The 26,104-nt window shown below is 39.6% G+C and overlaps 1 protein-coding gene and 1 long non-coding RNA gene across 3 annotated transcripts in view; both read right to left on the reverse strand.

Moving 5' to 3' along the window:
- efna2b (ephrin-A2b) overlaps positions 1-9,662 on the reverse strand; it is a 112,302-nt gene extending 102,640 nt beyond the window's left edge. Inside the window, exons 1-2 of one of the 2 annotated variants that reach the window (XM_078946220.1) lie at positions 8,717-9,662; positions 8,368-8,604 (exon numbers count right to left, since the gene is read on the reverse strand). In XM_078946220.1, the coding sequence (XP_078802346.1) occupies positions 8,368-8,604; positions 8,717-8,883 (404 nt within the window). In that variant the 5' untranslated portion in view covers positions 8,884-9,662. The remainder of the gene's footprint in view (positions 1-8,367; positions 8,605-8,716) is intronic. The other variant, XM_004068259.5, reaches the window with a different exon arrangement.
- Positions 9,663-13,433: 3,771 nt separating this feature from the next.
- On the reverse strand, positions 13,434-21,981 carry LOC110014969 (uncharacterized). Its single transcript, XR_002290013.3, has 3 exons — positions 21,288-21,981; positions 20,677-20,812; positions 13,434-16,844 (listed from the first exon to the last, which is right to left on the reverse strand). It is a non-coding gene; the product is annotated as an uncharacterized LOC110014969 (long non-coding RNA).
- Between the last annotated feature and the right edge of the window lie 4,123 nt (positions 21,982-26,104).

Below are 26,104 nucleotides of genomic sequence, written 5' to 3' on the forward strand. Positions count from 1 at the left end.
TTTCTTTTTAGAGTGAGCAACAATGTCAACTTAAAGTTGGGCACAACTGCTGTATTTAAATTGAATCAACTTAAATTTATGAACCTAAAAACATTAAGTTGAACCAACCTAAATACATTAAGTTGACCCAACCTAAATACATTAAGTAGGACCAACATGATTCATTTTTGTTCAAGTAACGCAATCTAATCATGTGGAAATCCTTTCCATAATTTTTTTATGTTCATTCAAAGTGAACGTTTTTTGAGTGTAAAACAGTGACAAACAGGTCAAAGTGAAATTTCAATGTAAAGTGATTTTTAATTTCTCCTGTTCTTTTACCAGCTCGTCCTATAGGTGAACTGCCTTGAGCTACATGCACACCGCCTTCGCCAACACGCAGTGACCACGTGACCACTTTCAATGAAAGTCCATGTCAATGCATGTTTCAGGCTCCACGTTCAAAACTCGCATTCACGCTTAGAAACGCAGATTTATACCACAATTTTCAGGCTCTACGTACAAAACGAAAGTTGAAAATTAAACCAGGTCGAGCTTTGATCCATCAGGGAGTCAGAATTGGTAGTGACGGATGGATGGTGTCCCTGTGAACGTAGCGTTATGGTCAGAGACATGCTTGAAAAAAAGGTATTGAAAACTTACATAGTTTACTTTTTTTGACATTTCTGTATTTTTCTTCTGCCAGCCAGCGATGAGCCAAAACATTTTTCCAAATAAAACTGCAAAAATAAATGACAATGCTGAATTGTAATGCATGGCACGACTCCTGTATTGACATTAAGTTGTTTTCGGATTCATATCTGCAGAAGTGGACAGATGTACTGCACGGCATTTTACATTTAAATAAGGAGTGAACATGTTTGGTTCCATTGATAGCAAATATAAAAAATGATTCGACAATTCTAATAAGGAAACAATTTTTTATAAAGCTCAGTAAAAACATTTAATTAAGGTGTTTGGGTCTATAAAGCTTAACATGAATTTTGGCTCAGTGATTTAAGTCAAATATTACTTAACCCAAACAGAAGATGATCTTCTGAACAATGAAATGTCTTAATACAAGAGTTGCTAAACATGTAATCAGTAAAATATGTTAGTGATGCATTACACTACTTCATTACAGTAAAAGAAGTGTAACTTTAATCCATGATACTGTACAATTCTTATAACATGGGGTGAAATTTGGAATTATACTAATCTTCCAGAGTACTTCCACATACTTGAACTAATATGGTTTAAAATACACCAATACAAAGAATCAAATTATAAATTACACTAAATTAACCAAGTGAAAGAACTTATAAAGCATTGCAGTCAGAATGGTAAAGTCAGAGCCACACTTGAACATATTTGGAAGATATTTTCATTGTTTTCTCTTTTTTTCATTACATTTTAATACTAATCTTGTAAAATTAATGCAAGAAAAAATAACACATAAGGACAAAATTGTCAATTCTTTGTTTTTTCTGGACTCCCCATGTCAAAAACCCCTGTCCAATAGGAGTCCATAGAGGGACCTCACACGCCTCACACGTTGGTTTTTATTAAATCCATCAGCAGCGGCTCAGCCTGCGCCCTCAGAGGCTGCGGGACATTTCTGGAGATTTTCTGCTTTGAGGAACCCCTTAATGAAGTTAACATTTTTGGGGTTTAAGGTTTTTTTTCTTCTTTTTTCAGAGACATTGTGCAGCCACAGAGGAACACTTCATTTCCTTGTAATTTCATTTAGGGAAACGGAGTCCCGTCACACGTGAAAAATGTCTCACTTTGACCTCGGAGCAGCAGATTGGAAAAACAGCACAAGGAAGCTCCAGAAAACAACACAACCGGGACGTGAAGAACTACGAATGGACCAGGACCCACAGATCTAGTGGGCGTGGCCACAGGTCATTTCAATGTCGCCTGCAGATTTGAATCTTTGAGCCACAAAGATTTCAAAACTACAAAACAATAGAGGGAAAAATTGAAAAACAAAAACTTCAACGACAAATGATAGGATTTATTCTAAAAATGCTGTTTGTTGGCTGAGAACTTCCTGAAAAGTTAAATATAATTTTTCTGGATTAAACAACATGATACTGCAGATGCCCTTGTGTGCAGTTTTAGAAGCTGTGACAACAGACATTTTCTTTATTTCGTTATCAGTTGGTAAAAGTCAGTTTGAGAAGACTCTGAAACTCAGCAAGAATGAGGATTACAACACTTTTGTGATTTTCGAACAGAAACAAAGTTAGAAAAAGGAAACTGCAGTTTGAAATTTCAGAAAATTCAACTAAATTACACCTATACGCAAGAAACGTGGACTGTAAATAACATACTTGGCTCTACATGGTTTAAAATGAAGCAACAAGAGGCAATAAGTGGGAATGTTGCACGTGAAAACCCAACTGCTTCTGTCTGTGTGACACCTTTCAGCCTGATGAAACCCTTTTCACGCTCCTCAGTTTAGGACTCTTCTTCCTGAAAATCTGCTGAAACACATACAAAAACTTTTTATTCTGTTGCTGATATTTTTTTCCTTGTTACATTTATCTGAATACACCAAGAGAATTGAACCTGCTAAAAATACACTTAAGTTCCAACAGATTGGAAATAAGCAGCTGGAGGGAAGCCTTTGAGGAAACCACAGCAACCAGCAGCCAAACTCTGGCCTCCTGTCACAAACACCAGAGCTCCAGTTTGTTCTTTGACCAGAGTTTTGCACAAACCCGAATAAACGCAGGTCTGGAAATCACAAACCCCGAACCCTTACAACACGTCTGTCAGGAAATGAGTCCTCTAACAAATGATGGCACGGAACCAACCGGAGACAAAGAGGCGAGGACCAAGCTAACAAAGCCGGAGGACCCATAAGATGCATAGTGAGACTTTCATCAAAGACAACAACAAGTTTTTCTGAAAACAAATGACCACAAAGATCACGACAAAGCAGCTTCTGCTCTTCAAAATAAATGTAAAATCTTCATTAAGTCTCCCCAAAACAGAACTTCCTAAAAATGTAGGTCAACTCACATTGTTTTCATTTAAATATTGATCTTTAGTTTACACTACAATAGAACAATTTCATTTGTATATTCAAGTAAGGGCAAATATTTAAACGTATGTTGATGATTCGCTGATTTTACCAAGAGATCAAAGTTTTTAAACTAAATGTGAAGTTCATGTCTGGTCAGCGTGTTTCCTGCCTGCGACCTCTGCAAAATAAAGGTTGAAATCTTCAAAAACTGAGTACATTTCAAAATAAAAGATAAATGAATGTTTTTTTTTTCCTTCATTTTTTTTGTATTTTTTAAAAAGGATATAATTTTCCACATCTACTACAGTAGTTGCTAAAATTCTGATAGGAATGATTTTTGATTAAGTTATTATTTAATTGTAAATTAAATTGATCTGTAAGTAGAATTGAAGCATCAAATTCAAACGGCAGAATAATAACCATCCTGCTGTGTCAATAACCGCATTTTTGCCCTGGAATGAAAGGTTTCAAAAAAAATTAAAGCCAAAAGGGAATCCAGAAGTTTAATAAAAATGGGAAAACTCTGTCTCCGTTGCTATTTTTGACCTTTTTTTTTTCTACAGATTTAACTCTTCAAAGAAGAGCTTTAGGAAAAATTCGTTCTTTTCTGTTTACACTAAATCCGGGTAAGATAATGAGTCTCTTTGGCACACTATTTAATCAAAAAAGACCAAAACGCCTCAATAAGAACAGATAAATCAAATATCAGCTCTGTAGAATCTTTTAAAGACATTCCATTCAAAGTAAAAGAAGAAATTCTGTAAATTTCCAAATATAAATGGCAAATATTTAACCCTTCAACGCCTTTGTTTTAAATAGTTTTGTAGTTAAAGACAATAAACTTGAGTTCATGGGAGTTTGAAGCAAAACTGCTCCATTTATTATGAGATATAAAAAACTAAAACGATTCCAGAATCAATAAAACATCAAAAGCCTATTTGGAGAAACAGCAATAAGCCACAAAACTGACTGCTTGTAAAAAGTTTGGGATATATGTTTTTTTCTGTATCAGTTAAGATGTAAAATTTGATTAAATATTTTAAAAATTGATTAAGATCTATAAAGCAAAAATCAAAAGACATCTGCATCTATGTTTACCATGTTTTTTTCTTTCATCCTTTAGGAGACTTTTGAACTATTTCTATGATCAACTTAAAAAAATTCCACATTTTCTGAAGCAGCTTTGCTGATGTAGAAGGAGCGGCCATGTTTCAGGTTTCTGCTGCAACGCGCTGGAAAAAAAAAAAGGCTTGCACAAACTAAAATTCTGAAAGATCAGAACAGAAACCCAGCAGCCAATCAGAGTAGAGGAGCGTAGCAGTCAGAGCAGCCAATAGAATCCAAGAGGGATGATTTCAATAAGGAGTTCTGCAGAGTAAAGGGTGGGATTTGCTAGTTTTCTTTACACTTCAGGCTGCAGAGATGAGCGGGTGAATCGATTCGTTTACAGAGATGAGACGCATAATATTCCGGCAGCTCCTGAATGCACCACCGACTGCACCTGAATGGCCTGCTGTGAACATCTGCCGTCACTCTGAACTTCGCCTGATGTTTAAAGCCAATAGTCAAACACATCCATGTCAAAAATATGCTGAGAATCCAAATCAGAAGAGGCATTATTTGCCACTGAACACGTCAACAACGGGAATTCAGTTTGCATCTCAGATAAAAATCCGTTTTGGTTTTTAATCGACCTGTGAGGGCGGCCGTGGCGCAGCGGTAGGGCGGTCGACCCATGATCGTAAGATTGCAGGTTCGATTCCCGCCTTGCACGCCCATGAGTCGAAGTGTCCTTGGGCAAGACACTGAACCCCACCTTGCCTCTGGGGGTAGGCGGGCGCCTGTGTTTGGCAGCGGAGCCGCCACCAGTGTGTGACTGGGTGAATGGGACTGTGACTGTAAAGCGCTTTGTCCTTGTAGGAAGAAAGGCGCTATATAAGTATACGCCATTTACCATTTGTAAAATCCAGCCGCAAGTGTGTTGTGATTGTAACAATTATTCATATAATCAAAAAAGAAAAATGTTCCACCCAAATGTTAACGCAAACCAACGAAATCTGCACTTGCATCAGGCAAATTAAACACGCAAAACATTGGCATAGAACAAAATACATATTTTTAATCACCATTTAAATATGGCAAACGCGTCCTCTAGAATGACACAAACACAAATGATGCTCAAACACTAAAGATCACTCAAAGATAACGTTTCAGTAGCTCAAATACTCAAGTTTTTTGGAAAATAAAAATAGGACAAACATGCTAAAAAGTCAATCCCAACCTAAACACAAACATTTTTTTTAAAGAATTCTTACTTGGTTAACAAACATGAACAAAGAAAATTTTCTGTGACACAAAAGAATCAACATCTCTAAAGATGAATCTGACCCCCACATATGAAGTAAGTGTCGCCTCAATGGATGCCGCCATTTTAAGCTAAAATATGATGGTGGTTAAGGCCACCATCTCAGCTTAAAGATTTATTATATTTTTATTATTGTTTAATATTTTAATTAAAAATCCAAATTATGATACTTTTATCTGGTTTTATGCAAAGGTTAAATAGCTTTATTGAAGCTCAAAAAATGGCTGAATTTGGTTTTTTTCCTGCATTTTGAAATAACCTCTCTGCAACAACTTTTAATCTGAAAATCTGTGACAATAAAAGCATCAAATGATGCTACGAGAATAAAGCAAATTGCATTTTTATTTTTTGCTGTTTTCTTGAGGGAAACAAATTGGTATTTTAAAGGGCGAAGACGTGAAGAAGATTCTTAATCAAGACGAACGAAAATTGTTAGCAGAAAGCCATTCCTGAACAAGGCTGCGTATATCACACACTGAATAGATAATTACTTTACCTGCAGACGATGAACACCAGACGTGGGTTTCCATGTTCTATGCCCGTGTGGGATTGCTAATTTGGTTTTAAAAAAATAAGACAGATTTTTTTTTTAATTGAAAAAATTTGCATCTCCAGAAAATATATGACCAAACCAAGTTATTTTAAACATATTTAGAATTTTGTCAAATTTTAGGAAAAAGTTTTATTATTTTTTAAACTTTGCATTAAGCCTAAACTTTTTACTAAGTGATTATTTTTAATCCTAGCCAACATTTTGTTCAAAACCCCTATCCGGCTAAAAAACTGGAAAGCAAAAAAAAGGAAAAATTAAACAAAATAAAAATAAAAAATTAAATTCAAGAAAATCATGACAAAAAGAATTTTAAAAAATTGATTGATTTAGACGGTGGGCAATTAACTCTGGACAACACGTACACGAGAAACCGGAAAAAATCTAAAACCGGAGAAAATGTCCAAAATGCATAATCTGAAAAACTCAAAAATCTATTTTTGAGTGTTTCAGAGGTTTTGACTGCAAAAACCTTCATTGACCAAGCTACAGCAGTCTCCATTTTCAGTGAGCTTCAGAATTTAAGCGCCATGAGCTCTCTGATTGAGCTCTCAACGTTTGTGGGGTTCGTAACAACTCTCCGAGCCTGAATACTGGTCCTGATTGAGCCAGAACACCAACTGTGGACTTTTTTTGGACTTTCTCTGTTCTGAACCGACTCTGACACGTTCCAGAGCACATTTACCAAAGGAAAAGAAGAAAAGTGTTTCCTGCTGCCGGCTGCCTAAACAGAAACTCACAGATGTCATAAATTCTCTTAATGACACACGTGCTGACGTTTGCCATCAGACGCGTCGTTCTTCATGTGAAGACGTCAGTGTGGTGTTTCCCCGTTGGAGAAGCGAGCGTGTGCGGGGATGAAAAATGGAGTGGTTTGAGGAAATCTGCAGGAACACAACTGATCAGGCAGCTGGAAGCTGCACTCACATCTGGAGGACCACACGCACTAAAACTTACTTACAGGCCTTGTGAGGCCGGCTAACAGCACTTCCTGCTGCAGAGTCTAGGGACTAAATCATCTGCATTTATTTCCTCTCGGGGAAACATTTTATTTCAAATTTGTTGTAGAAAAAAAATTGGAACAATCAAACATTTTTCTTTTTCCTCTCACGCCTCTGCATCAATAGCTGCTCAATCACAAACTGCAAACATGAGAGCCTCCTATTGGACAATCCAGAAACCAGCCGACCAATCAGAGGACACAACACGAAGCCGAAGAAAACGAGCAGCGATGTTGCTGAGCAAGTGGTGGAGGTCAGAGGTCGCCGCCCGTTCGGGACTTTTTAATTATATTTGAACTGATCATGTTTCATTTAGACATGCCGTCCGCATTGAAGTCGCTTCTGACAAATTCTACCTCCTTTTGATGGACGCAAAAGTATTTTTACCTCGATCCGACCCCAAATAATCAGTCTATTCTCCAACAGCATAACTATAATTTTCTACAAATCCCAAACACAGCTTCAAATATCCTGTGGAGCAAGTTTCAGCCTAATGGAAATATTTCAAATCAGCTTATCTGAGAAAAAAGGGAAAAAAAGGTCACTGTGTCTTCATGTTCATAAATTCTTTAAAGAAAGCACTAAATTAAAAAACGTGATGGGTTCATCTTAATGTTGCTGTAAAGTTTAAACATTTTGGAGTGATTTCAGGTTGAACCAAATCAGACATCACCTTCTTCTCAAAGAAACTGCAAATCGCTCTGAACTGAACAACTGATAGGAAAAAAATGAAAATGAGGGATGATTCAGGTTAAAAATGTGGCTAAAAAAATGTAAGTCTGTAATGAAACATTTAAAAACCCTGCGATAGTTAACACGCCGCAAAAATCATTCCAAATCTATCAAAAGATGATTTGTGTTTAGAAAGCACTGAAATTTCTGAAATTAATAAAAATAAATCTGTTTTCTTGTTCTTTTTTTTTTTTTTAAGAAAAACATGGAATAAGCTACTGATTTCCAGATTTCAATGATTTACGTATTTTGGTGTACATCTGGACTTATATTTAGGAAGACATTAGAGATGCTTCTGGCAATCCTTCAGCCCACAACTCATATCTTTGGTTTAAATTTCTTCCAAACAGATAAGAATTTATGGCTCAAATGGCAACTGTTTCTATTCTTTTGAGGGGAAATAAACTTTAAATAAAAACTGTTAGTAATTTGATTCTACTTGAACTAAAAGTTTAAATGTTTTTAGGAAATGTCAGCACGTTTCAGGAGGATCACAAAACCACAACAGGAAAAGCCGCTGAGATTTCTGTACCTAAACCTCCATAAAACTGCTCATCCCTCTGGTTCAACTTTACCTTCACGATTTGTTTATTCAGAGCCGGGTGATATATCTGGTTTCTCTGGTTATCTTTGATCTCGTTGACCTAAAGAACATATATCTGCCCGTTTAGGCTCAAAGCTCACTGTGCATGCGCGCACTCACACTTGAAACCTCCGGTTTTCCTCAGCTGCGTTAGGAAAGGGGAGACCTCGTGGTGCCTGCGGGGTTAGTGTTTGCAGACCAGGAGGACAGGGGTGTCTGTGCCTGTTCACGCACCACCGTGGTCTGCGCTCCTCCTGCGTGACGCACACTTGTTTCTCAAAAACAGCTGAAGTAGTTTGTTCGACCTGCAGCAGCTCCGCGCGCTGCTCGCGGCCACTAATGAGCGCTCCGTTTGTCCTGCACGCGCAACGGAAAGAGGGAAAAGTTTGACCTGGTGGATCGATGTCCTCTACGTAAAAATCATCCCTCAAACACATGTAGCCTCCCTGCTCGTTCCTCGGGGTCTTACCTGGGGTTGGAGCTGTTCCAGTAGACCGCGTACCGGTCGGAGATGATGCGCTCGTCGGTTACGGCGGAGCAGACTCGCAGCAGCAGGCTGAGCAGCAGCAGGCTGAGCAGCGGCCGCCCGGAGCGCTCCATGTGCGGCAGCGCACCGCGCTGCGTCCCGACGAACATCCGTGTCGCTTCTCTTCAGCAAACAGAGCCGGCGCGCATTAAACTGTCCGGATCCTGCGCACGGCGCGCTCACGAGACACCTTTACTCACTTTGGATGCTCAGCATTCACAGCCGACATTGTCCCGCTCTCACGCGCGACCACAAACATTTTCAGAACCTCTTCTCTAGCGGGACCGGTTCCAAACTTTCATCCTCACTCAGTCAGAACCGGGTCAGAACCCGTGAGCACATGTGCGTCCTGAACTGACTCCTTCCTTTACGCACAGAGTGTGGATACCGCAGCTTTATTCAGGATTTGTGTCTTCAGCTCCGCGCGCCTCCGCGGTTGCGCTGCGCGCTGCTCCTACTTGTTAACTTTGATTGCTTTAAATGATGTCCTTTCTCCCTAAACTTTTCTCCGTGCAGCTCAGACCGGACTCAGCCGAGCCGAGCCAGGCGAGCGTCCGGGTCGACCCAGCGCAGATTGGAACAACAAAGAACAAAGTTGTAGACGCAGCTGCTGGAGGAGCGTTTGGTTCGGTTACCGGCTCAGCTCCTAACTGCAGCTGCCGGTGCGTCCTAGTGGGCGGAGTCTGGGATTCACGGTGCTTCCCTCTCTCAGCGTGAGTGTCCGAAAGTTTGTAGACGGCCATGCAGACATTAACTTCGTTCATGACTCAAAGAGAGTGACGCCAAAAGAGCGCTCTAGATCCCTGAAAGGCCCCTCTGGTGGCCAAAATCTGCTCAAATCTGTGGATCAGCAAAGAAGACTGATGTGCTTTTGAGTTTTCCCTATGATTTTTTGTTTTGTTTTATAATGCCTTTTGCATTAAACTAAACCAATGGCTGCAGTTATATACAAAATACATATATTTCTAGTTTTTTCTGCTTCATGTTTCCAGTTTGGGTTTTATGAGTCTCTCTGTTGTGCTTTGGTCTCTAGTAAACCTAAAAACATGTGAACTTTTGAATCCAGCTCAGATTTCAGGTCAGAACTCCCCCTAAAAGCCTGAACATTACCCACAGAGGACACAGAAACCAAAGTTTACTAGAGTTTCGGGCTCTTTGTCAATAAAAAAAGGGTCCTGCAGAAGATTCAGATGAACTGCTGCTCTCTTCTGGTTGGTAAGGAATGACACAAGATACCACAAACCAATCTATTCAGAAAAAGTACAAAACAATGTATGTTTCCTTCCAAAGAATTACATTAAACTAAGTGAAAAGAGTAATCACTATATTAAACTGTTTTGATGGCCAGAGCCAGGGATTAGCTTTGGGTTCAGGAAAGCAAAACATTCAGAAAACTCTACAACCATCATAACTGATGATATATTTCACAGCAGAAATTCACCGAAGGCCAGAGGGCCAAACAAACGAAGGTGGCAGATGACAAACGTGAACGATCTATGTAGTTTTGGTCCTGAAAATCGCTGTAATGAAGTTGCTAAGGCATTTGAACGGGGCGTCCAATGATCGCAGGGTCGGCGGTTCGGTCCCAACTCCCCCAAGTCAATTGTCGTTGTGTCCTTGGGCAAGACACTTCACCCTCCTTACCTCCAGTGAGGCTCCACTGGTGTGTGAATGAGCATGAATGTCCCAGTGCCGGTCAGAGGTGCGAACTGGCAGCCACACCTCTGTCAGCCCCCCCCAGGGCAGCTGTGATTACATCAGTAGTCACCATCACCAAGTATGAATGAGCAGTGAATGACTAATGGACATATTGTAAGCACTTTGAGCGTCTGGAAAAACGCAGATAAATCCAATCCATTATTATTAGAACTGAACAAAATGTCTTCTGCAAACACAAACATGGATAACAGATGGACAATCAAGTGAACCAAACAGCTTGTGATCATAAATTTTACTAAATAGTGCTTCATAAATATTGCGTTGTTTGCAAACGCTCATTCTTGAAACTACTGCAGTGGGATCAAAGACGGCTCACAGCATCTTTTAATAATTTTACTACAAGCTTTTTCACATATTTGGATAATTTTTGCTTTAAATGTGAAGGGATCAAAACATGAAGAGCCAAACTCAAAGAAAAGAGCATAAAAGGCTGAAAGAAATGTGCAAAAAGTAGCAAAATGCATGCAACCTTGAAACCAAAAACTAACACTAAGCCTCTTCTAAAGTAATGAAAAAATAAACTCCAATAAAACCCATTAGCTGGGACAATTATATGCAGTAACTATGAAAAAATCCTTCCTCTAATCCTCTCTGGAAACGTTTTAACCTTTTCTGGTTCCTCATTAGGTAATTTGCTGATTTATAGAACAATTTATTACAATTTCTACTTGAATTGAAACCTATTTAAATAATCCAAAATAATTTACATCTTTTATATATTTCATTAATAAGCATTACCAGAAAAAAAAGGAAAATATTTTTCTGAGTGGGAACGTAGAGGTCTAAGCTTGAGGGCATGACTTCACTGTACATGCTTGCTTGACTTCTCAGTCCTTCAGCTTTCTGCATCAACAAGGCATGTTCCCTCTAGAGGAACTCAGATCTTTTTACTGGACTTCATGTAAACCTCAAGTAACCTTAGTTAGAACACAGGGAGGTTTTCTTTTATTTCTAAAGAAAAAAGTCCAGATTTTACTCTTTCAACCTCACATTCCTCAGGATGAGGCTGACACTAGAGTCGGGGTTCAGAACGCCACGCTGTGAAGAAAAGCACCAGCCCAAAACCTTGAAAGCAGATGGCATTATCAAATGTTTTGGCTGTAAAAAAGCACCAATCTCCTCCTCAGCATGTCCCCTTTTGGTTCCCACAGCAACAGGTCTGGCATCAAGATATTTGGGATGTTTTATAAAAGCCTTGGTTAACTTTGTAACATTACTCCACTTTCTGCCCCAAAAAGTGATGGGCATTTCTCCATAAGGTCTTGCGGTAAAGCAAGGGTGTCAAACTTCCAGGAACCAAGCCTGATCTGCTGCTGATTACCTGGTTCAGACGTGCTTCACCACTACGTTTCTACAATGCCAGGCCAGTTAGAAAACATGTAGGACTCTGGCCCCTGAGGCCCGAGGACCTGTGCTTTAAAGAGTTTGTGTGGTCTTTTTCCTGCTTGTTTTTGTGTCTAAACTAACCAAAGGAGGGGGGGAGGCAAGACCAATTCTGATTCAATTTCAGTACAAAGTGTGCCAAGAAAATATCCCCCACACCATTACACCACCACCACCAGCCTAGACCATTGATACAAGGCAAGATGGACCCATGCTTTCATGTTAATGACAACTAATCCAAACCATCCAAATGCGGCAGCAGAAATGGAGACTCATCAGACCAGACACTGTTTTTCCAGTCTTCCATTGTCCAGTTTTGCTGAGCCTGTGTGAATTTTAGCCTGTTTCCTGTTCTTAGCTGACAGCAGTGGCACTCGGTGTGGTCTTCTGCTGCTGTAGTCCATCTGCCTCAAGATTGGACGTGTTGTGCGTTCAGAGATGCTCTTCTGCAGACCTCGGTTGTAACCATTCAAGTTCCTTTTGCCTTTCCATCAGCAGGAACCAGTCTAGCCATTCTCCTCTGACCTCTGGCGTCAACATGACATTTCCATCCACAGTACTGCTGCTCACTGGATATTTTCTTTTTTGGATCATTCTCTGTGAACCCTAGAGATGGTTGTTGGTGAAAAATGCAGTAGATCATCAGTTTCTGAAATACTCAGTCCAGACCATCTGGCACCAACAACCATGCCACATTCAAAGTCCCTTCAATCATCTTTCTTCCCCATTCTGATGCTCGCTTTGAACTGCAGCAGATCATTTTGACCATGTCTACAGTCCTAAATGCATTGAGTTTTTTCCCATGTGATTGGCTGATAGAAATTTGAATAAACAAGCAGTTGGACAGGTGTGTCTAATAAACTGGGCAGGTGTAGTAGCACAATGCATAACATTTAAAGCTTTAACGATTTAGCAAATGAGGAAAATGTATCTAAATTTCTTTTTTACAAATCATCCAAGTTTTCATCAACAGAACACAGTGGATTCTTAGATCGTCTTTGTAAAATTTATATATTTATTAGGTTTTTACTTTAGGAAATGGGTTTAAAAAACAGTGAGCATGTTGTCCGAATTGCTTTCAAAATCCAGGGCACTAGATAGTCCCACGCTATATAGTCTTTAAGCGGTTAGGGAGTAGTGAAGGGAATCAGACACAACCTTTTTCATTTGTGGGTATCCAAAAACAAGTAACTCTTAAGACAAACTGTTGGGAGCAGGTTGATGCTGTGAAGGTTTTGGGGCAGGAAGTTCTAGAGAAGAAGAACAGATCGATCGAAAGCTATAAGCCCCAAAGTGGAAAAAGGAGCAGATGGAAAGCAGGAGTGTGGGGAGGTTGATATGACTGAAGGAGTTTAGAGGGAAGGTGCCAAATTGTGCAGTGCTTTGAAAGTGAGGATCAAAATCTTAAAATCAACTGAAAATCGATTGAGAGAAAATGGGAGGGATTTGCAGAATAGAAAAAGTTCACGACAAAACAGGTTTTGATACAGATTCTACGAAAGTTTGTTTTTCTTTGTTTTACATTCATTCATAAACTTTTAATGTGAAATGATGCTTCTTTTATTTTTTTCCAAGAGTTATTAAAACCCTAGGTATGTTATTACTTTTTGTAGTTATTTTTGCAAAAACTTGCCTCTGAAATGTCCTTTTTTTCCCCAGATGTTTGCTATTACATGGCTAAGCTTTTCTTTCCTCTTCATTTCCTTAAGTGAGAAGAAGTTAATAACAGAAAAATCATGCATCTAATGTAGAGAATAAAAAGTTGTTAAAAATGCTGAGAATGTCTTAGTGTGACTCTCTGTTTGAGAATCAGGAATCACCCCACCAGGGTCAGCTCTGATGATCTTCCATTAGTCAGGTTTCTCATCATGATGTCCTCACTGTGAAGCCACACATGAGAAAGCAGCGGCACCTACTGACCACTATAATCATCTGTGGAGATGATCAGGGTTCGTCCAAGCTCAGCTGATTATTCTGCAGCAGGGATCCATGGGAGATTAAAATGAGCGCAAGACAACAAAAAAGAAAGATAATGTGAGAACTGAAAGGAAAATTGTTTTAATGTAACTCATAGTAAAAGTAGGTATCTACAGTAGAAACCCCTGCATGTAAGGAGGCAGGTTATTTATTCAGATGCTTTTTTAACTTTGTCTTCATTCCTTTGTTTTTTAATTATCCCTTTCATGTCTGCCAGTGGCTTTGTGTCCAACCATCTCTAGAGGAGTCTGGGCTTCTTGTTTACATAGTTAATTTTATCTATAGAAAATACTGAAAAGAATAAAACAACCAGAAAAACTTAAAGCACAACAATCTAAGTACAGCAAGAAAGCAGAAGTTCGGTAAATCAGCAAATGTTCCAAAGTATTGTTACATTTGTTTCATTTGTCTCAACATGGAGAATGTCTATAATTATGGCCCAACATAAATGTTGTTTTAACCTCTCTATTGGTCTGCACCAATAGCTGCAGTTACATGTGCATAATGGCTTTGATTGGATCAAATATCGGATTAGAATTGAACTGTGTACGTGGACCAAGAAAAACGTTATCTGATAACAAACGATTACATTTTGATTGGAATAAATCATTCTGACAAGGTAAATGGCGTACGTTTGCATAGCACTTCCTACTTCCTTGAAGGCCCAAAGCGCTTTACAGTCACAATCCTATTTACCCATTCACACACACATTCACACATTCACACACTTGTGGCGGCTTCGCTGCCAAACGTTGGCACCAGCCTTCAACCAGAGGGAAGATGGGGTTCAGTGTCTGGCCAAGGACACGTCGACATATGGGCGGGCAAGGTGGGAATCGAACCTGCAATATTCCAATCAGAGGTCGACCACCTTACTGCTGCAGCACAGCCGCCCATGTGCACAGACATATCTAAAATACCGGTAACGGCCGTAGAAGACGAAATGACGAGTTTTGTTGTAAACAAACAAAGCTGCAAAATAAGAGCGAGAAGATGTTCTAAACATGCTTTTTTTATTATTGTTATGCTAATTATTAAGTGCCTGTTCACTCATAATTTTCGTGCGGCCAGTGCTTTATTCTTGGCGAACGGACCTGGAAGAAGGTTTAGGGTTATGTTAATGCGTGCCAACAACATTTACTTTAGATGCACTGAAAATCCATGCGGGCAATGTCACAATCTGCATCTTGGCTGCACGTAAAAATGTGGGAATAACATTAGTCTTTATTTTGTCTGGACACGACTGGTAACACAAATTCACATTGTTGTTAAGAGATGGTTTCTCAGCAGCGGCATTTCTCACACACCGTCCCACAGCCGTTCCTTTGCTCGGAGACACAGTTCTCCCGGGACACCCAATTCTCCTGAGTGCGGCAGCTCGCTCACACAGAGGAGCCGGATGGACAACGGTCCAAAGCCCCCTACAGAGCACACACCATAACAAAGCTCCCTCCCCGGCCCGCAAACATGAAGCTACAAGTCCGTCTGATCTGATCAGAGACATGCTTTGCTCACGTGGAGCAGCCAGCTGGTCCTGTTCGCGCTCCAAAGCCTCCTCTGGAGCCACACCGTCTATGCGTGACGTAAAACCAGCGCAGTAGTGACCCACAATCGGAATAAACTGTTTTTATGCAGCACGATTGGATCAAGAATCGGCATAACCCACCTATCTCGATGGGAAGGAGATTTTAATCCGAGTGAGTTTGATCAGGGCAGAGTATTCTGATCAGTGTGTTTACATGACGCAGTTTTATTCTGATCAGGCGTTTATTCCGGTTACTTTTTGTCCATGTAAACGCAGCTATTGACTGTGTATGAGAACTGGACTGAATAACCCCCAGAAGTACTCACTGACTCCAAGAAGCCAAAATCCCATTGACCTTTATAGAAAAAGAAACAGCTATTACTCATTCTGTCAGAATTATCATTCTTGTTCTGCTACCTTTTTTAATATGCTCTTGTTGATCCTATTTTTATTCTGTAGTGCAAGTTATTTGAGTTATAAACTGGCCTATCAGATGCCTCAATAAAAAGATATATTCTCACGTCTAACAATCGAAATGTTTGATCGACAGATTTTCCCAAACTCACTTTCAATTGGTAGAGGTGTGGACTTCCAGCAAGCTCACTCCTGATTGGAGAGAATGGTTGTCATAGAAATGTTGACTTAGACCAATTCCGACCAGTCACTGGTTACTGACAATTTCTGGTCCCAACATGATGGCGTCGGAAAAATGGCTCCTGAATTGACTTCAATGAGTTGTTTTCTATGGATGTGGAAAGACATGTGACAATACCATGTGGTAGAATGTTTTAATAATGTTTGTATTATTTTTATGTGGAAAAACAACAGTGGGCTGAACTTTATGAAACTAAAATGTGATTGGATTTACCTCTTGTTTACTTATTTGTTTGTACACATATTTAATTTACACTTGATTATCTTGCAAGAAATACAAGGAATGTGGAAAACTTCACCTGCACTGTTCAGCCCACAGGTATTTATCTCTGAGTCACACCGATTGCATTTTTAGGCAAAAGATGTCCTGAATCCATTTTAGGTCAGTCATTCGGATCAATTAGATATTTTAAATTAACTAAAAACAAGAATGAATTTTATCAGCAACCACAAATTATAATATCAATCAAAAGGTTGTTCAAATGAATCATTATACCCCTAACAAGTACAATGTTCATTAAAAAGTGATAGGAAAAAAAGCACTGTAGGTAGCACTTTATGATTGAGTATTTAGCTTTATGTGAAAAAACAAGATTGCATAGCCCTTTAAAAGAAAAAGATGTGGCTGTTGAGCGTTCACCCTGGTGCAACAGTCAGAATGAGACTTCGACCTTGACGAGCTCTCGTTTCGCAAAGACGGGCTCTTTTCTGAGGCTGAGGTTTTTGGAAGCTGCTTCTCTGCCCTCTGATGCGATGAAGAGTTTCCTGCTCGCATCCAGTGATTCAGCATTCATAAATATTTCAGAGCGTCAGCTTTGGAGGGAAAGCAGAGGGGGGAAGAGGGCAGAGAGACAGAGGAATATAGATGAAACTTTAATTCTTGCTTTTAAAATAGACCTGCAGATTAATGGACCCGCACTATTAAACTTTCAGAAGCTCCCATGAATAAATGCAGAGAAAGTTGGCTGTTCGACAACTACTAGCCATGTACACTAAGAGAGAGAGAGAACGACAGGAAAAGGGGGAGGGGGTGGCACAACAGGAAATAACATGACCTCAGCTGGAATTTTTGGGTGAGGAAACATCTGGTCCAGGTAAGATTAACCTGCCTCCCCCCCTGCCGTTCCATGTCTGACCACAGGGAGGCTTCTAAATGTTTACTGTTTTCCTCTTTTTGAACAATTCCGTTTAAAATCAAGTGAAACTTTCACCAACTAAAGACCAGAAGACAAAAGCTAAAGGCCTTAGACAGACACTGCCCCAAAGGAAATTTACATTCAGATAAACTGTGATGCAGATTTATTTTTTTAATAGATCTTTTAATGTTTGTCCACAGAAAGAAAAAAAGAAAGAAAAAATGTGGCTTCTTTTCATCTGCTTGTCTCTGTCCGAAAAGGAACAAATAGTCCGTACTCTCTTGTTAAAAAAAAAGGAATTCACAGAGGTCACTAAAATAACTTTAAAATGACATCAATATTTTTAATGTTAACAAAAAATACCCAATGTCCCGCTACAATCATGTTCTGATTTATCGTAAAAGCGTTCCTAGTGGTCATTTTAATCATGATTATGCCGTGTTTAGCCAAATTAGAAAAACCTGTGTTGCTTTCTAATACAATCTTTGTGCAGCGCGGTAGACGTTCATCAGAAACTCACTTCTGGCAAAGACTGTTGGTGTGGAAGTAAGCCTCCCCTGATATCCCATCATCTCTTTGTTTGCATTCTCTCCCACTAGCTTTAGCCCCTTCCAACCCCAAGCTAACATTAGAGGTGCTACAAAAATGGCAAGCAATATCAGACCTATCCATTAACATCTTTGTTTTCCTCGTCTGAGCTGGTTCAAAACAGTATGATATCTCTGATATTGCTCGCCCTTTTTATTGCACTGGTAATGTTAGTTTGGGGTTGTGAGCAGCTGTGAGCTAGCAGGAGAGAGTGTAAACACAGGGATGATGGGAAATGGGGGCAGCCTTACACTGTACTAACAGTCCCGCCCACAACTTAGCAAGGCAAATTTCTAAAAACTCTTGCCGCTCTGCAGAACTATGTCCTAGAAAAACAATTTAGATTTTTTTATTTTGGCTAAACACGGCAAAATCATACTTAAAAAGACCACTGGGAACACTTTTGAAATAGATGAAAAGATGATTGGAGTGAGACTTTAAAAAATAGTTTTTCAAATGATTATTTATTAATACACCTGAACCGGAAATAGAAACTTGTCGGGTAGTCTCTTTTCTGGCGCCCAGCATAACCCATCACCTCGCTAGTCAATGGAAACATCAATGATGTGAAAAAATTTTTTATTGATATTATTGCTTTATATCTTTTTTACAGATAATGTGTAACATGAATCATATAAGATTATTTATGGTTGAAAATATGGTAGTGTGTGAAATGTCACAATTGTTTTTGGGGAATCGAATCAGTAATTTTTTTTACGCATGTCAGGTCATGGGCTCCGTACTTAACAGTGTTCCCTCATTTATCTTTCGAAAGATAACCCATGATAGGTAAAATCTGCAAAGTAGGGTTACAGATGTTTCAGACACACATAAACATTTTCAAACTTTTCCCTCTAGTTTAACTCTCAAAGTTCAAACTTTTGCAGAAAATTAAGTGATTTCATTTTTAAAAATAACAAATTTGCACATGCCATTTGAGAGACAATTTTGTACGTCACTTTGTCTCGTCCCATTGCTATAACAGAACTTTGTTGAGTTAGAGGAAGCAAACTTTGGTCAATGGGGCCTAGCCACTTGGACTTCATTTCGCTGCTCAGAATCCTATGGATCATGTTAAAGATGCTCTCTCTACCTGCATCCCCAGTGCCCAAAACCAGGATATCCAAGCTTCATACATCCCCAAACTAAAGAAAAAGGACCAACTTTGCTTGTCAAGTGTTCACAAAGAGATGATCCTTCATGGGAGCAGATCATGCTGCACCCCAGGAAAGGATACATGGGAAAAAGGATACGGCTAAGAAGTGAGAAAAGGTGAAGAAGTCCCTACAAGCTTGGCTCAAATTAAAAAGTGCATTGTGGATAATACTGAGCGATTATCCATTAACTAGACCTAAAATATCTGACTTCATCCAAAGGATTCTGGCTGAATTAATGACTGAAGTTTTCTCCACCTATGTCCACAACATTAAAAAAAACACAATTGATAAGAGGAAAGTAAAGTGAGAGTTTTATTGAGTCCAGCTCCATGGACTGTGTGACAGGTTGGTGAGCTGAACAGGGTGTATCCCACCTTTGCCCAACAGTAACTGGGACAGTCTCCGGCAGCCCAGCAGCCCCACCGGGTGAAAAAAAGTCATGAAAAAAGTCGCCCTATTGGATTTCGTTTTGATCCCCGCTGATTGAGTCACTGAAAACGTCATGTGTCCAAAGCTGACTCCCCGATTGGTTGACGTGGGTCGCCGTGCCCGATGCCCAAGTCATGTCCCAGGACTGTACTGGTTTAAACATTGAAACTTGACGCCCCTGACAGGTGTGAATGCAGCATAAATAGAATCTCTCATTGGGCATTTTATATTTCTTATTTCTTATTTTTTGTGTAAAAAATGTTGTTTTGTCTCTTTTTAAAGTTATTACAAGTTGACCCAGGTTAGTTTTTTCTATTCAATGCCGAATTTGTATGTGTTTTTTTTCTTCTCATTTAATGTCTTTCTGTTGGTCGTTTTATCTTTTATCCTTCGGGGTTTGCAGACATTTAGTTCCCTTTCAAAGGGACGTCAGGATTCTGTTTGAGGTTGTTGGGGTTTTTTGAGGCTATTTTATTTTTGTGTACTTTTGTGTACACGCAGTGTTTTATTTAAGGATATCTGTTGTTTTGTGGGGTTTTTTTTTTTGCTAAAGTGCCATAGTCTGCAAGCTGAGCCCCTGGAGCCACATGCGGCTCTTTTTCTTCTCCATAGTGGCTCTCTGGATGAAAGAAAGTAAAATAGCAATTTTTAGTTTATAAATGCATGGCTTAGAAGTAAGATAAACAAAATATTTCCTGTTTTAATGGGTTTTATTAGCTAAAACCTCAATTTATGTAAAAATGGACAAATTCATACTTGAAATATATTAAAACAGTGAGCCATGAATTTATATTCAATGAAAGTTTTTTTTACGGAATTATGGAAATGAATACACATTTCCACAATATTCTAAATTTTTGCAAAGAGTGTATATATTTGTATTTTCTTTTTATACATTTGTACTGAATCATCAATGGCATTAATGTTTATGTTGACAGCAGTAGTAAGTAGGAACTAAGAGGATAATGAGAACATTTTTGTCTTGCGCTGTTTAAAACCTTTTGTAGGAAGACATTAGCTTCACTGGGATGATCATCTATTATTTTGAAAGAAAGTCAAACAAGCTTCTTTCAAAAATAAAAACAATTTCAGATTTTGAGAAAATGCTACTTTGTCTTTATAGTTCTGTTTGTATTCATTAAAAAATAGATAAAAGTCATATTTATTATAAAAGCAATAATATAATAAATCCAAAGTACCATCAAATTTAGAGGTAAAATAAGACTCCTAGATTTGTTCTGAAAGAAACAGGCCTAAATTAATCTTTCATTGTGAAAGGTTGCAGACCCCATATCTAGTGTTTTGAACCCTTTTTTTAATCATTGCTTGTCTCACCTCTCATCTTGTGGTTTCATTGTCTTGCAGGTTCTTTGTCTGGTTCCACGTAGGACCTCGGTGCAGGATCGGGACTCCAGCCGTGAATGTGTCCTTGCTGAAGGAGAAGGGGAGCATCTCTGCGGGGTTCCGACCTCTAAATCAGCCACACAGACGACTTAATGGACTGTTGCCTGATTCGACCGTCAGCCTTTAATTGACCTGCAGCCTGTTTGTGTGTGTGTGTGTGTGTGTGTGTTTGTTCTATCACTTACACTATTAAGCATGTTTATTAAAAAAAAAAGAGTAACATTTATTTAAAAAGTTCATTTTCAGAACCTAAAGTTTGACATGTTTTAGGAACTTCAGAATCAGAAATTAAAGAGGGAGTACCCCCTTCCATTTAGAGTAGTGTATGTGAATATGTGTGTGTGAATATGTGTGTGTGTGTGTGTGTGTGTGTGTGTGTGTGTGTGTGTGTGCGTGCGTGCGTGGGTGTGTGTGTGTGTGTTAGCAGCTGCAGAAGTTTTCAACAAACCGGCAGAATTAAGGGGTTAATTATCACCCGGAGGACGAGCGGAAGGCTGAAAATGGCCGATTATTCACGTCTCATCACACGTGGACAGAATTACCTGTCGGCTCCCCGCGGGAAGGCCTCCAATCACAGAAACACCAGGATGGCACAACCTGAAAGAGGAGGGGGGTTTCTGGTGGAGCAGCATCAGGGTGGAGCTGGAGGTGAAGGCGGCCAGTGAACCGAACGTTTGCATAATCTACCTTTTAGGCAGAAGCGCCGAAGCTGTCAGACGGATGCAAAGCAGCCGAGCTAGGCGGCCGCTTAAGTCCGTGATGGAGCTGTCAGCCGGACGGCCATTAGCTGCACGCTGGGCCTCTCCTCTTTTTTCGGCTCTCTGCCTAAAACGCTGTTTTTTCCTCTCGTGTGCTCCCTCAAAAGTGTCAGAGCCGCGTGACTGCTCATTGAGCGGCTGCACACGACACGTACAGTGCGTTTGTGCGCGCGGCGGCTGGATTAGCAGTTTGACAGAGTGCTTGTGTTTGTTTGTGGCGGTCACTCGGCGGGGAACAGGCGCGCGGCGACTGAGGAGGAGGAGGAGGATGAAGAGATTGGCTCAGAGGTAGTTAGCGGGCCGGCTGGTATGTTTGAGTACAGGACGGAAGGCGGGGAGAATTAGCATTTAAAGTACTTGCCCACCAGGCATTAGCACACCTTGGTGAGCTCAGCCAATATGTTCCCTGCTGGCCTCAGAAAAGCCCCCAAACTATGGTAGAAAAAAAAACTAAAATTATTCCACCTCTAAGGAAGAAAAAGATTCAGAGAAGGAGCAACATGACAGCTCAATAATACATTCATCACAAATGTCTGTCATTAGAGGGAAGCTTCCCTGTTGTTTGGCTTCCATTTATGATTTATCATTTGGTTAAAATCAATAAAACAAAGTATGTGTTCATGTTACTTTACACTTTTTACAATCACCTTTGTGGTAGTTTGTGTCTTTGTGGGTTTTTTTGTCGTTAAGAAACAAAAAGTTAGAGTTTTTTGGGGGTTTTTTTAAGGACAGCAGCCAAAAATAGTCTTTATGCTACGTTTACGTCGGGCATGTGTTGCGCTTTTAGCGTATAGTGTTCACACATGTGACAACAGTTGGAAGAGGCTTAGTGTGAAATTTCTATCAAACCTCTATTCGGATATTTAAAAGACGTGTCATAAAATTCCTGCAGAGCACAAACCGTAATAATTAATTTCTGCTCCATGATCAATTTTTAATCATTTCCGTGAATTAATAAGGATGCCATCTATACATCACTACCACGTCCCTGATTGGTCGAAGTTGGACCTGGTTTAACTTTCAACATAAGGTAATGGTCTCGAATAAACAGATATTTTAATCACGTTTATAACAACCTGGTACGCTCTCCTTCTGTCTTGCTGCAAAAGCCGCTTTCTACCGCTACGTCCGTGTCTCTGTGAGCATTCAATAGGGGTAAAAAAAAAAGCAAGAATGATCAGTAGGCGAAGCAGCTAGCCTAATCTTATAGTTTTCTGATTTTCATCGAGACAATAATAGAACAATCATTCTTGTTTTTATTTTTACCCCTATTGAATGCTCACAGAGACACAGAAGTAGCGGTAGAAATCGGCTTTTGCAGCAAGATGGACGGAGAGCATACCAGGTTGTTATAAACGTGATTACCGATGCTTTTGTGCTTTTTAAAATAAATAAATCTGATCTCTAAACATCCTCCGTGTCTTCAATGCAATGTAATGAGACACACACAGACATAATTGTGAAGGTATCTGCTGTAAATCCAACTATTACTCATCTCTGTCTATGACGTGAATAACATGATAAATGATTGGCTAGTTAGTTAGCATGTAGCCTACTAGCCTTCAAATGTAAAGCGACTGCTAAAGAGTATGTTAATAAAAGACAAGTCCTGAATATTATTATTCCTATTTGACCCTAAACTACAATATCAGCTGGCTGTCTCTCTACCGACCAGCCAGCTGCCCGAACGCCGGCATGACAAGCAAAAGAGCTCTGCGGCGGAGCTAGGTCCGGTGAATCGTATGGCAAAGCAGCAAGCCTAGGTATCATAAATCTTATATTTTTCTTATATTCATTGAGACAATAATAAATTGATCATTCTTGTTTTTCTTTTTCCTTTCTTGAACGAATGTGGGTCACAGAGAGACGGAAGTTACTGTTGAAAGCGGCTTTTGCGGCCGGACGTAGAGCATATCTGTGTTTATGAATGACTTATGACGTGAATAATTGTTTTGTTCGCACAAATTAATTATTTCCAGGGAACGGAATATTATCTTGTGGGAACGGAATATTATTTCGTGCAGACAAGATATTAATTTGTGGGAACAAGATATTAATCCGTGGGAATAAGATATATTTTATTTTTTTAATGTCAGGACACGGGCTTCGTACATAGTTGAGGTATAGGTATCATGAAAATTACAGGCCTCTTTCATCTTTTTAAGTGGTAGAACTTAAACAATTGGTGACTGACTAAATACTTTTTTGCCCCACTGTACATTTAAATTAAAATGCATGGAATAAACGGAGGATGTTTAGAAATCTGAATTATTTATTTTAAAATGTTCTGCAAAAGCTTCGGTAACCACGTTCATGAGATAATTCGGTCTCTCCCATTAGTAGCTTCCCTCCCACTGCAAAAAACACTTTCCTCTGCTACTTCCATGTTTCTGTGACACATTAGTTCTGGAGGGGAAAAATAAAAACAAGAATCAAACTAGAGGATCTTTTTTTAGAGGATCTCTGGCTGGCTGGCGCTCTGTGTTAGGCCAGCCAGCCGCCCGGGTGCCGGCATAGCAAGCAGAGCGGAGCGACTGCAGGCTTGCGACCTGTCCAAGCTGTATCCCTCCTTTGCCCAACAGTAGCCGGTTCGGGCTCCAGCAACTCTGCAGCCTGAGCGAGTTAAGAAAAATTGATGCAAACTGTCTACCTGGGGCAGAGCTGTTGGTCACGTGACTCATTTAATTCGAAAATAATGTTTCCATTGCAGTTTTGCTAAATCTGTCCATTTCGATACACCTTAAAAACCACCTCCAAGCACAAAAACCTTTTTTCGATAAAGTTGTTTTTGAAATTGACCTGTTTCCATGAGGCAAATTTATTATCATAAATTCAACTTCGGTGCAATTTCTTAGTCAATGGCAAATGGACAATAGAAATGCAAAGGTCAAGAGGTGGAGGCGTGGAAAGAGGTGGGGACTCACAATAAGCTTACTCCTTTTTAGCCACAGTAGTTGCCATTGATACGATGACTCAGAGCAACTCGTACCAATCGTCAACTGGTCGACTGGTTTCAACATGACGCCACCCATTTTAGAAAGTAATGGTGAGGGATTTGGCCTGATATTGTGAGAGCCGGAGGTAAGGTATTTTCTATGGTTGCCGTCCCACCTCGATTTGTCCATTGTTTTTAGAGTCTATGGATGAACCTGAGGAGTCATGTGACTGAAAAAATCCACCAACAGGTGACTCTAAAACCACAGAAGTTCATTTCCCTACCTCCTGCATCCTCTTTCCTCACGCCAACCGTCCTCTTGTCCTCCTCTAGAGCCATAAACTTCCTCTTTGGCTTCCTCAAGGCTTCTTTCTTGGTAGCTTTAACCTTTGCATCTTTTTACCAACATCATTACTGTTCCTTCTCTGAATGTGTCCAAATCTTCTCAGCCTGCTTCCGTGCATTTGCCTCCAAAACCTCTCACATGAGCTGTTTCCTCTAATGCAGGGGTCACCAACCTTTTTGAGACCGAAGGCTATTTCATGGGCAGTAAGTTGTATGAAGGGCGCCACTAAAAACCTCCTAACCCCCCCCCCCCAAAAAATAAAAGAAAAGACAAAAAAACCCCACAATTTGAGGACTTCCTTTTGTGTGCCCTATTTTTATTTGCTCATTTTACACACAAAAACATGCATGAATTTTCTAGACTCGTATTACAGGGGGGTCAAAGTCAGTTGCAGAAGGGGCCTAAATCCAAAACACACTTTAAGTTGCAGCCAAACAAGATAAATATTTATTGAACACACTAAAGCTGAACTTTTAAACCAAAAAAACTTTAACTTAATTTTAACTTTTTAAACATAAATGTGAATAAAAACAGACAGGAATATTAATCCAGAATAATATATATATTCTGTCAAATGATGCAAATATGAACAAACAAAGCCAGAAAATATTAATAATTAGAAATAATAAATCAAATTATTCCATTTTCTTTGCTCTTTTGTCATTTTCTTAGAGCTCAACTCCTGTTATCATTTTTAGCAATAAGTTTATTTCTGCTTGGTGTGTGATCTGTGAGAGTCTCTGGTCTTGTGTGTGTCTTTGGTCCTGTGTGTGTGTCTTTGGTCCTGTGTGTGCCTTTGTGAAACGTATCAGAGGGATATGATTATTTAAAAACCTGTTATTGTGAAAATCATATTTAGGTCTCATAAAACATTAAAAACTAAATCACAGAGCTCATCACTGGGATTACTCCAAAAATATTTGGCATTTTTCTAATTTTGTGCAACACCAACAGTAAAAATCCTCCAAAATCCTCAATACTTTTATAAACAAATGATCTATAGTTTATTTATGGTCTGAAAAAGTGCAGCTGTTTTCCAGCCTGCATTACCTGCTGTCTTTATTTATAAGTAACTATCACCAACTAAACAACCGTAAAAATAAATGTATATGGAAAATACAGACAAGTATTGAAAATGTCCGCAATAATTAGTAAAGAATGACATTATTAGAATGAGCTGAGTCATTTAAGCCACCCCATGATCCAGGTGTTGCGCAATGCGACGTTTCACCTCGCAACCTGCGCCCACTACCCCTCTCCTCCTCACACACACACGCGCGCCTTTTCTCATAGGCGCGCGTGTGTGTGTGTGAGGAACGC

This window comes from Oryzias latipes, chromosome 4 (assembly GCF_053564925.1).
Source record: "Oryzias latipes strain Hd-rR chromosome 4, Olatipes_Hd-rR_3.1".
Taxonomy (NCBI): Eukaryota; Metazoa; Chordata; class Actinopteri; order Beloniformes; family Adrianichthyidae; genus Oryzias; species Oryzias latipes.